This window comes from Mustela putorius, unplaced genomic scaffold (assembly GCF_011764305.1).
Source record: "Mustela putorius furo isolate JIRA1106 unplaced genomic scaffold, ASM1176430v1.1 tig00003869_pilon_pilon_pilon, whole genome shotgun sequence".
Taxonomy (NCBI): domain Eukaryota; kingdom Metazoa; phylum Chordata; class Mammalia; order Carnivora; family Mustelidae; genus Mustela; species Mustela putorius.
Window position 1 is genome coordinate 10,382,501 of NW_025422021.1, and position 13,050 is coordinate 10,395,550.

Sequence of the window (13,050 nt, forward strand, 5' to 3'; positions counted from 1 at the left end):
CCCCAACTGAAGTCCTATACCCATTAAACATTTAATTCTTTCGTGGCAACCTACTACCATTCTACTCTCTGCCTCTATGAATTTTTGACTACTCTAGGAAATTCATAGAGGAGGAATGATACAACATTTCTCCTTTTATGATAATTGGCTTATTTCACTTAGCATAATATCTTCAAGGCTCATCCATGGTACAGCATGTGTCAGAATTACCTTCTTTTTAAAGGCTAAATAATACTCCATTTTATGTATATGTCATTTTATCTGTTCATCTTTTGGTGGACACTCAGCTTGTTTCTATCATTTGTCAGTTGTGAATAATGTTGCTATAAACATGGTATACAAATATGTCTTCAAGTCCCTGTTTTCACTTGCTTTGGGTATATATCCAGAAGTAGAATTGCTGGATCGCATGGTAGTTTTATGTTTAATATTTTGAGGGATTGCTGTACTGTTTTCCACAGCATCTGCACCATTTTACATTCCATCCAGCAATGCACCAAGGTTCTGATTTCTCCACATCCTCACAAATACATTTTTTAAAAATAATAGCCATCCTAATGGGCATGATGTTTGTTTTGCTTTTAATTACAAATTTAATTTATTTAGTACATTTGGGGCTATTTAAATTTTTTTCTTGCACTGTTTTGGTAAGTAATTATTGGTAAATTGTGGTTTTGAAGGCATTTATCCCATCTATAAATGGAATAAAATTTTTCATAATACCTCCTTATTAGCTTTTCAATGTCTGTAGGGTCTGTGGTGATGTCCTCTCTTTTATTCCTGTTACTAGAAATCTGTGTTTTCTGAAATACAAGTGCTTGAGATCAGTCTTGCTGGAGGCTTACTAGTTTTATTAAAGAGTCAGCTTTGACTCTGATTTTCCCTGTTTTATCCACTTTCTGTTTCATTGATTTCTGCCTTTAGTTTCTGTTACTTCCTTCTCTTTACTTACTTTGCATCCTATTTACTGACTTTCTAGCTTTTTAAGATTGAAACTGGATCATTGGTTTGAGATCTCTCTTCCTTTCTAATAGAAACATTTAAAACTATCAATTTCCCTCTAACCATTGCTCCAGCTGCATCCCATAAATTTTAATATTTTAAGATTTCATTGTTATTTAGTTCAACATATTTTCTTTCTTTTTTTTTTTTTAAAGATTTTATTTATTTATTTGACAGAGAGAAATCACAAGTAGATGGAGAGGCAGGCAGAGAGAGAGAGGGAAGCAGGCTCCCTGCTGAGCAGAGAGCCCGATGCGGGACTCGATCCCAGGACCTTGAGATCATGACCTGAGCCGAAGGCAGCGGCTTAACCCACTGAGCCACCCAGGTGCCCCAACATATTTTCTAATTTACCTTAAGACTTACTAACTCATGTAAATCTGACATATAGGTTATTTAGAAGTGTGTTGCTTAGGGCACCTGGGTGCCTCAGTTGGTTGGGCATCTGCCTTTGACTTAGGTCATGATCCCAGGGTCCTGGGTTCCAGCCCTACATAGGGCTCTCTGCTCAGTGAAGAGCCTACTTCTCCCTCTCCTCCTTCTCTTGCTTTTTTTCGCTTTCTCTTTCTCTCTCAAATAAATAAATTATTTTTTTAAAGTGTGAAGCTTAATTTCTAAATATTTGGGAACTTTCTAGATATCTTATTATTATTTAAAGTTTGAATAAAAAAGCAAGAGCCAACATTATGCTCCTATAAGAGAAGCACTTTATGTATATTTTTTAAGAGAAGCACTTTAAATGTAAACATATAAATGCAGTTAAAATATATATATAATATATAAAACACTGCATAAGACATGTGGTCAGGTTATATTAATATCAGACAAAGTAGACTTGAAGAAAATAGGTATTACCAGAGATAAGGAGGAATATTTATTAATGAGTCAATTCATCAAAAATATTAACACTAGGGGGTGCCTAAGTGGCTCAATTGGTTAAGCGACTGCCTTTGGCTCAGGTCATGTTCCTAGAGTCCTGGGATCGAGTCCCGCATCGGGCTCCCTGCTCTGCAGGGAGTCTGCTTCTCCCTCTAACTCTCCCCCATCTCATGCTCTCTGGCTTTCTCAAATAAATAAATAAATAAAATCTTTAGAAATATATATATTAACCATAAATATTGTTATGGCCAGAAAGCATACCCTGTAGGATTTTAATACTGTGGAATATACTGAGACTTGTCTTACAGCCCTGCATATGTGGTGTGCCTTGGCAAATGTTTCATGTTCACTTGAAAAAAATGGGCATTTGGCTATTACTAGATATAGTGTTCTTTCTGTATGTCATTTAGGTCAAGTTGATAATATTTAATTCTTCCATATCCTAATTGATTTTTTCTATTGTTTTCTTAATGTATTATTTATTACTGAGAGGGGGGTATTAAAGTCTCCAAGAATTACTGTGAATTTGCTAATTTCTCCTTTTAAAAAGTTCTGTCCAATTTTGCTTCATGTATTTTGAAGCTCTATTATTATGTACATGCACATTTAGGATTTTATGTCTTGACAGATTGGCTCATCATTACTAAATATCCCCTTTTATCTCTGTAACAGTCTTTTTTTAAGTCTACTTTGTTATTAAATAACAAAAATTCAACTGGATAATTTTTTTTTTTTAAGATTTTACTTATTTGTTTGACAGAGTGCGAGACTGTGAGAGAGGAAACACAAGCAGGGGCAGTGGGAGAGGGAGAAGCAGACTTCCTGCTGAGCAGGGAGCTCCAGTAAGGGGGCTCAGGATCATGAACTGAGCTGAAGGCAGATGCTTAACAACTGAGCCACCCAGTCGCCCCTGAGTAAATTTTAAAGATTTAGTTGGCTTTATTAACCAGTTCACAAATTGGGCAGTATTCCTTCTAGCACGTAGAGAGGAGTTCCAAAGGACTGCAGAAAGGACAAGGTTTTTAAAGGTAAAGAGGGGCTGGAAACAAGGAAATTATTAGCAAAGAATCCATTTTTTTAGGCAACATTGCCCTCCTAAGGGAACTGAAGGGGTCTTCCAATTAAGTCCCTAGTGCACCAGGAAATTCTCATGTTGACTGGTAAAAGGTTACATTTCTGAGGGATTAAAACTGCAGTTATGTTAGGTATTAATTCTTGTTTTACTGACTTGGGGTCTTAACTAAGTGATGCCATTTGGGGCCTGTGGTTTTGTTTTTAACAGTATTAATATAGCTCCATTGGTTTTCTCATGCAGCGTTCATATAGTATCTGTCTTTATTTTAATATATTTGTATTTTCGTATTTAAAGTGCTTCTCTTATAGACAGTTTATGGTTGGGTCTTGATTTTTCATACAAATTGATAATCTATGTCTTTTAATTGGACTCCATTCACATTTAATGTAATTATTAATATAGTTGGGCTTAAATATCTCATCCTAGTATTTGTTTTCTTACTGTTCTTTTTGGTTTTAGTTCCTCTGTGCCTCCTTTCCTGCCTTCTTTTGGGTGATTGGAATATTTTTAGCTACACTTATTTGTTTTATTTCAAATAAAAATACTGCTTCTTCATACAGTTTCATTAGCAGATAATAATATCTTAGTTAAACTGCAAGTTAGGGTATGCCAAAAGAGTTCAGAGAGGGTAAAGGATAAAGAGAGTGGAACAATCTGGTGGCAGAAATCAACTTTCTCTACCAGAATTGTGTTTGGGGTTGACCCTGCCCATCTTTTCTTTTCCCATCACAAAATGGAACCAGGAACTAGTAGGCATTCAGCTAACATGATAGTCGTAACATTGCATTTGCCTCCACCAAAGAGCCTTCATTTAGCAGAGAAGGAAAAACAAACAAGAAACAGGAGATCTGCACCAGCTATTGAGTGTTTTGTTTCTTCTCACACACTTTTTGAATCATTGTTACTGGTGTAACTGGATTGCTGCCTATATACTGTCATACTTTCCTGTCACTGCCTTCTTCCACACTGTAAGGATCTTAGGAGCCACCCTGAAAATATGAATATTTTCATATAGTTTCCTTCTAATTAAATTTATGCCAGACAGTGGAGCGCCCGGCTGGCTCAGTGGGTTAAGTCCCTGCCTTTGGCTCAGGTCATGATCTCAGGGTCCTGGGATTGAGCCCCACATTGGGCTCTCTGCTCAGCGGGGAGCCTGCTTACGGTCACCACACTGCCTGCCTCTCTGCCTACTTGTAATCTCTTGTCAAATAAATAAATAAAATCTTTAAAGAAAAACAAAAACTAAATTTATATCAGACAGGTATCAGTTTTATATTATCAATCAAACAGTTAATTCACAAGCAACTTTAGAGGCTTGCAATTTAGTTGAGAAAACATATAATTTTATTATGTATTTTTCTGTATTGTGTTTATTATATAAATGTATCATTTTTATATAATAAAAAAGACAAAGAGCAATGCAAGGCTGTGTGTGACTGTTACAGATAATAAATAAATGAGGTAAGGTGTTTTTGTAGTTAATTAGAAAAACAGCAGCCTATCAAGATTCTTGATCATTTCTAGTGAAAGAAACTCATATCTTCTTTTCCCCTTTCTCTTCTCTATATAGATAAATATAGATAAGTATCACATGATTATTTGAAGCTTAAAATTTCATTTTGATTTGGCTTTTCTGGGTGGAAAACGTTTACCTCATTTTACACTTTTGAGCATCAATTGTCTCTCTTTCTAGGTATAATCAGTTTCTACTCTTAAGCATACAGATTTTATGAATAATATTCAGTGCAGAAAGAGCTCTAAAAATAATTGTGCAGGTAGGGTTTTGTTGTAGTCTTACGTGGAGAACAGGCAGGAGATAAGAACAAAGGCACATCAGAGGAAATGTAATGGTTGGCAGAGCATTTCATCTCATTTGCCTCCACCAAAGAGCTTGCATTTAGCAGAGAAAGAAAAACAAAACAAACAGGAGATCTGCACTAGCTATTGAGTGTTTTGTTTCTCATCACTGCTAGTTACATTTGAATGGAACCATTACACTCTTTTTGGTGTATAACTAAGCCCCTTTTTTCCTCCAAAAGGAAAATCTTGAATTTTGTGTTTGAAAACACAATGAGAAGTTTTTGACATTCTGCAGTTCATTTTGGAAATCACCATCTTAAAAGCCATTGCCTTTCAGTAAGTTGATAAAGGATGTACAATACATGTCATTTTTACACAAAATAGTCCCTTAGATAGTCTCTAGTGTGTATAAGATATACACACCTTTTAGCAATCTGTTTTTACCAGGAAGCTTTACAGCATTAGGTTCAATGTTGTGATGAACAATTGAATGGGGATGAAACGCTGAGCACTCTTACAATGGATTTTTATTTAAAAAAAAAAAAAAAAAGGTAAGCTCTTCAGAGCTTCTTTTTGATACTTTTCCATAAAGATTGTAAGCCAACATATTTGTCAGTATATAATTAAGGCAACATTCTCTTTAAATGTTCAAGTTCTTCCAAAAATGGGGATGGACTTGACTAACCAACTGATGATTCTCCTCTTAAGCTAGGATTGTATGTTTTTTTTGTACAGGGAAATCTGTTTTTACAAATATATTACTAACTATTCTTACAAATTTATGTATACAGGGTTGTTAGAATTAAGAATCACTGGGAGTAGGGGTACCTGGGTGGCTCAGTCATTAAGTGTCTGCCTTTGGCTCAGGTCATGATCCCTGGGTACTGGGATGGAGCCCCGCATTGGGCTCCCTGCTCAGCAGGAAGCCTGCTTCTCCCTCTTGCTCTCCCCTGGTTTGTGTTCCCTCTCTCAATATCTCTCTCTGTCAAATAAATAAATAAAATCTTTTTAAAAAATTGCTGAGATCATATTTTCAGTATTTACTTATTATTTGACTAAATTTCATACTATTCAGCTCAGCTCAGAGGAAATTTTGTAGGTTTGTTTTCTTATTCTGCTACTACTGTACTTGGGTTTTTGGTCTAGTGGTCATAAAATATTCCCAAGAAATATGTTCCCTTAGGATCCCCAAGCCAAAATAATAAAATCACTTAAATTAAACTTTTAATACACAAAATTCAGATTCTAGGCTGACATGCTTTGGCTGTGTGCTAAAAATTAAATGAACAAATACCAAACAAAGCAAAGCTGGCCAAGGCTGTGACTTTTGAAGAATGTCAGCCAATGGTACACACTCTAAATATTCTTTTTGCTTCTCTTGGCCTGAAAATACTTTAGGACAGAAGCTATCGTGCCCACTTTTCATTTAAAAATATTTAGTTTTCGTGTCTTTTCTCGGGTTGTAAACCTTTTGGACCAGTTTTTGTCTATTAGATAAATAATACCCTGTATAATGCATACTGACTAATTAATCATTTGTAACTTCCCAGGTACTGATTACGATGAATGTGATTTGGAGAAATTCTGTTTCCTGTCTGAGGATAAAAAAGGTGCCACATAGATACCAAAGTGGTAATCACCCAATGGTCCCTCTGGGATCAAGGATTTTAACTGACCCAGCCAAAGTTTTTGAACACAACATGTGGTGAGTTACCTTTTGACATCTGATGTTATAGATAGATAGATAGATAGATAGATAGATAGATGAAACATTGGTATATTTTCTTTTTTTCTTTCTTTCTTTTTTTAAGATTTTATTTATTGATTTTACTGAGAGAGAGTGAGATAGAAAGCCCGAGTGTGGGAAGGGGCAGAGGGAGGAGAAGCAGACTCTTTGCTAAGTAGGAAGCTTGATGTGGTGCTCGATCCCAGGTTTCTGGGATCGAGACCTGAGCCAAACACAGATACTTAACCTGTTGAGCCACCTGGGCTCCCCAGCAGTGGTGTATTTTCACTTAAAGCCAAGAAAAGATTTTTAAAGTTGATCAGTGTGGTTGAGGGTCTGAAAGGCAGGGTAACTGATCCTAACTTAATTGTTGCCAATTCTGAATTTCTTTGCAAATAGAATTGATAAAATGACACTTCCCAAGTGCTTTCCACAGCTTTGGGGTTCTTGCAGACCCTCCCTGCTCACCGCTGGTCCTGATTTGCCGGCATATTGTGGGAAGTGAGGCTCTTTTCTAGGTAGAGCCCTCCTCCTGCCCTGCAGGCCCTTCTACCTTTTACAAGTACTTGTCCATTAGCAAATGTGTATTCTGTACCTGCACACCTGCCCTTACTGAGACCAAGGGAAACACACTGGTTTGACCCTATTCTGTGCTTTCAGGAAATCTGTCCTCTATTTGGAAAGGTAGACAATTACAGGAAAAGTTGATAATTAGCAATACATGACAGCAAATTGTAAGGGACCAATGTGTTCTTGTAAGGCATATACAGTGTTTGTCTTATAAGAACAACTCAGCTGTGCAAAAACACTTCTGTTTTGACATAGGAAGATTTTTGTTTCTTTTTTCAGTTTCCATTTTATTGACATATAATTGATATGTAAAGAAAGACTTCTTTAAGTGGAGAAATTGAGATCAGGATAATTTATTCTGTCTCCAATAATACAGTGCCTGACACATAAATATTTGTGAAGTAATGACTTGGATAGTTAAGGCTGGAATAAGGGCATTCTTGGTGGGTAGAAATTCATAAAACATAGAGATAAAGAAGTATGAGGCATATGCAGAAGACCGTGAACAGGATATCGCCTAAAAATAAAGACTGTCCTAGGAGATTTATAAATGATAAAGTATTGAAATGATATAGGCCAGGTATGGGGGTTGGTGGGGGGGCAAGATTGCATGAATTCTTGAATTCACAGCTGAAGTGGAAGACATTACAGAAGCCCCTGAAGAGACATGACATTATACATGGGCTATTAAGTACTGTGTATGTATTTGGTTAACATTATGCTAACTAGACAGATTAACAGGTAGAACTAGAAGCAGGAAAGTGCCAATGAGAGAGATTTTGAAGGAAGAATAAGTAGAGCTTGGTGCTTTTGTAGAATAAAGGAAAACAAAATATTTGGCTATAAAGTTTTGATCCTCCGCGACTAATAGAAACTTATTAATTAGTCCCACATTATACAATATGTTGCCACTAGCCAGAGGTGGTTATTGAGCACCTGAAACCTGAGTAGTCTGAATTGAGATATGGTGTAACATTTTGAAGACTTAGCACCATCTTCTTGGAAACCTCTGTATCATGAGAGCCAAGTGGAAGAAGAAGCAAATGTGCAGGCTGAACTGTAAAAGAAGAAAGGAGAGGCAGAGGTTCAAGTAAACCACTAGCTTGTGCACCCATGGAAGTCACAGGAGCAGAAATAAAGGAAAGCCAAAGCCAGGGACACTGGTACAAATTGTTGAACTGCATATATACTTTCTAGAACATCCATCACCATCTGATCTCAAGGACCTCCTTTGAGAGACCTACCTTGCTTATACCAAAACATACTTTCGGTCTTTTGCCCTGGACCTGTGACTTTCAAGACTAATTCTGTTTTTATTTGTGGCTGAATATAATACATGTACAATAAATCATCTCTTCTGTCTTAGCTAAAGGGGAAAAAACAGTACAAAAAGAAAAGGTAAAACATATCATTAACATTTTTTTTAAAGTCATTAACATTTTTTATACTGACTTTTGTGTTGATATTATTTTGGAAATATTGAATTAAAATATGTTATTAAAATTTCATTTCTTCTAGCATTTTTAAAGATGGATACTAGAAAATCTTAAATTACATCTGTGGCTGACATTGTACTTTCTTGGACAGTTCCTGAATTAAACTACTTTGCCTGCCATCACCAATATGGACAGTAACAGTAGGTTGTGAGATCATTGCTAGGCAATTAAACCTCCACAGGAACTTCTGGTCCTAGACAAGCTATTCGTCTACCAGTTTTTTATTCTTCATTAGAGTCTAGTGAGTTAGCTGTCTGTGTTCTCTTTTTCTATCTGCTACCACCGACTCTTTTGTTTTAGGTTCCTGCCTACCCATTTAAGTTCTGTTTTGTCATAGGCTCTCAGGGAAGCAAGGGTCCTCTGGGTCAATACCCCTCAAGCACTGTGGGGTAGCTTTGGGATGCTGCACAAGAGTCCCTTGGGCTAGAGGTATGGCCTAGGAATTCGTAATTTGAAAAAGCTCTTCTAGTAATTCTGTTGAGCAACCAGGTTTAGGACTCTTTGATTCAGTCCGGTGGTTTTCAAACTTTTCTTTAGCAGTAGAATTTTTTTCCAAGTGAAGTCCTAACATGGAATCCCAATATTGTGGATTGGGATCTTAATGAAGCACGTAGAGAGGCCCGGGGCATCAACAGCTCCACCTCCCATATCTCCCCTCACCTCCTCAGTGTAGCAGCTTCAAGGATTTTGGGGTTCTGTTGATCAAAGTTTGAAAAACCTTGATCTAGTCTCAGTAGCTATCCTCCTCCACAGCATACCCCCTTAAAGGGTATACAGCCTGTGCCAGGATACTTGTAGTGGACCCTCTCCAGAAGCAGATTCATACCATAATAATAAAATAATTTCCTCCAAATGAAGAGGAGAGTATCTGCCTCCTGTCATCTCCTTAGGTACCTATTGTTTTGTTGTTTTAGTTTTTGTTTTTTAGGGGCCTCGGGGGTTTTGTTTGTTTTTCTTTAAAGTGAAGATTTGTATGTTAATCTGAAAACCAGAATACTGGTTGACTTTTCCCCTTCCTTCAAGTCCAGAGTTCTATCCAAAAGTTCTGACCCTTATTTTCTCCTTTGTATTTAAGAGTAATGTTTCCTCTCTTGTTGAATTTTGATTTTAAAAAGGTGTTTCTAGAAACTACTGTACCTGTCAGTTTTCTCTCAGAGATGTAGAATTATCTACAACTTATTTTTCTGTTTAGTCTCTAGTTTAGTTAGTACTATTTATATATGACCCTCTTTTTAATAAAAAAATGTTTTTGAGGAAAAAATTAAGATACCCATTTTTTATTCAGTTTCTAATATCTTGAGAAAGAGTTGCCCTCCAGATTCTGTATATTTGTGTTACTTGTATTTACATCTCCCTATAGTCTTATTTTTTGATAATTTAGCAAAGTGAATTTCACATAGCATAAAAGTAACTTTTAAAGTGAACAGTTCAGTGGCATTAATTACATTCATGATTTTATCCAACTAGCACCTCTGTCTTGTTCCAAAACATTTCCGTCAACGTAAAGTCCTTTACCCATTAAGTGGTTTATCTTCATACTCCCTTTCCCCAGCCCCTGGCAATCACCAGTCTGTGTTCTAGCTCCATGGATTCACCTCTTCTGGATATTTCATATAAAAGGGATCATACAATATGTGATCTTTTGTGTGTGGCTTCTTCACTTAGCATAATGTCTTGGAGATTCATCCAAGTAGCATGTGTCACTACTTCATTTCTTTTTATGACTGAATAATATCCCATTGTATGTATATACCACAACTGGTTTATCCATTCATCCACTGATGAACATTTGGGCTATTTCCACCTTTTGGCTCTTGTGAATAGAGCTCCTGTGAACATGCATGTTCATGTACTTGTTTGAGTCCTCGTTTTCAGTTCTTTGAGGTATATACCTGGGAGTGGAATTTCAGGGTAATATGATAAATCTGTGTTAATTTTTTGAGGGATTGCCAAGCTGTTTTCCCCAGTGACCGAAACATTTTACATTCTGCTTTAAGTCTTTTGATTATACTTAGCAAAGTTTTTAATTTGGAGGGGAGCGGGGTGGGCAGGGCTCTAACTATATCAAGCAAATTCCAGTTACTTGGAAAAATCATTCCTTATTTCACACTGTTCTTGGTTTAAGTGTTTAGTAATTTTTCAGAAGATCTCTGAAATTTATAAGGAAGTAATAAACACATATAATTGTATGACCAAATCAGCTAGGCCAGTGGCTTTCAAGCATTTTAGCATGATCCACAGTAAGAAGTACAGTTTATATAATGGACCAGTACATGTACACATAACATATGTACATATATGAAACAGGAACAAAAGCTTCTTTTATGATTTTACCATGTGAGACATTCACTAATAGTTTCCATTTATTCTTTTCTACTCCATTTCTGTTTCTTTCTCATTTTAAGAATTGGTTAGATTAATGAAATTGACTTCATGACTTACTAAAAGGATCATGACCTTTAGTTTAAAAAATACTGAGCTAAACCATTCTATATGGATCCAAGATAGGACTTGTATGCTGCAACATAACCTCCTATTATATAACCCATTTAAATAATAGTTTGCAGAATTCCAATAGAGTTTAGTTATCAAGATATCTTTCATATTATATGGTCTGAATTTTCCTTATACATGTATTATCTGATTCCTCTTACCTTGTTTCATACATAGTTCTTGAATACAGTTAAGTAATTTCTTTATCTGTCTCTGTTATAGCATTTGTCATGAGTAGTAGTCTAGATGTTGAGAGCACAGACTGACTGGTTGTCTGACTAGTTGGGAAATTAATCTGTCCCTTGGTTTCTACATCTTTATTTTTATTTATTTATTTTTTGAAAAATTTATTTATCAGAGAGAGCACAAAACTGGAGGAGGGGCAGGCAAGGAACCTGATGCAGGACTTGATCCTAGGAGGCTGAGATCATGACCTGAGCCGATGGCAGATGTTCAACCAACTGAGCCACCCAGGTGTCCTGGTTTCTACACCTCTAAAATGGGATAATAATAGTATTATCTACCTCAAAGGGTTACTGTAATGATTAATATATATAATATAAAAGTATGCACATAGTAAATAAGCAATACATAAGAATTAATTATATATTATCATTTTCCAACATGTACTTACTTAAGTTACTTATTATATATCTGTTTTATTGTCATTATTGGATTGTATGATCCTTCAGAGTCTTCTTAGTTTATATCTGTTTCATAACTACATTTCCCATATATTACCCACCCAATAAGTATATTTGAATGAGTGAATGAATGTTTACTAGAAGTGTACAGCTAGACCAAGACTTAATATAATGGCTAAATACGGGTTTCAGAATCCAAATAATGTGAATGTAAATCCTGACTCTGTCCCTTTCCAGCTATGTGAACTTGAGCAAGTTCCTTCGTGGGTATTAAAGGCAATAAATGTTTAGGACTCTTAGTCATAGTAAGTGTTCACTGAAATAAGTGTTCTTGTTATTATTAGATGGAGAATTAAAATATATACCAATGAATAAATAAACAGTATAGAGTATGCAAGGTCACACAGTGAAGGAGGTGAAGAACATAGGAATGAGCTTTAGAACAGGAAAAGATTTCTGAGATGAGGTTGTAAGAAAAGTCAGTAAAACTTCATAGAGTGTGGGATTTAACCTGGACTCTGAAGGATGAGGAGTATTTGAATAGTGAAGACTTTTCTAGACAGGTGGCAACATGAGCATTTGAGAATACACGAGGTATATTCCAAAGCAAGCACATGGACCAGCCCAATTGAAAGAGAGGTTCCTTATTTGGAAAGTGAATGAGTGATGTGACAAAAGAAGTATTTTAGGAAAACTAATCAGGCTCTGTTGTTCAGGATACTTAGAATTAACCGTAATTGAACATGAAGTGGTATCTTTTATCTCCAGCATGTTTTGTATATTGACATATACCCATCACTAGGTTAAATTCTATGGAGGACTTAAGAGAGGAAATGATTACTGCTCCAAAGGAACTCCAGCTCATTTCACTAAGAAACCTGAATCCTCCAGATATGGAAGATGGGGTGAATCTGAAAGACAAAGTGTTCCTTCTCCAAGAAAAGTAATGAGAAATAGTAAAAACAAGAACTCTACCAACAGCAACCACAAAAGTCCATAAACATGGAAAATTACAATCAAGGCAAGAAATTGTAGATTCATGTGTGGCTCAGAGTGGCTCCCCTAACCTCATCTTCATCTCTCAGAAGCAGTACCAGGAAAAGGGGGTGAGCCATCCTATCATTACTAATACTCATTAGCAGCCTAGGCAAAGGTTGAGAAAGAACCTGTTGGAAGCCATGAACTCTTGAAAATAAATGCCTTGTCTGTGGCAGCAGAATTTAAGGTCTCAGCAGAGCAAGAAAAGTCCTGCGGTTCCCCATTTTCTAAGGTTCCTTGCTGAATTGAGAGAACTATCTCAAGCCTAAGGAATAGGAATAGGACACGTCTTAACTAGATAAGTGAAACCAAACATAGGACTTAATG

At 36.2% G+C, this 13,050-nt stretch overlaps 1 protein-coding gene across 6 annotated transcripts in view; it reads left to right on the plus strand.

Annotated features, from left to right (window-relative positions):
• The window catches only part of METTL8 (methyltransferase 8, methylcytidine), an 85,543-nt gene that overhangs the window by 33,842 nt on the left and 38,651 nt on the right, over positions 1–13,050 (plus strand). For 5 of the 6 annotated variants that reach the window (XR_006602466.1, XM_013052060.2, XM_013052059.2 and 2 more), the window contains one exon: positions 6,307–6,461. The exons of the other annotated variant lie outside the window; for it this stretch is intronic. Coding sequence is in view for 4 of the 5 variants with exons in the window: in XM_013052060.2 (XP_012907514.1) it covers positions 6,307–6,461 (155 nt within the window). In the remaining variant the exon portion in view is untranslated. The remainder of the gene's footprint in view (positions 1–6,306; positions 6,462–13,050) is intronic. 6 annotated transcript variants of the gene reach the window in all.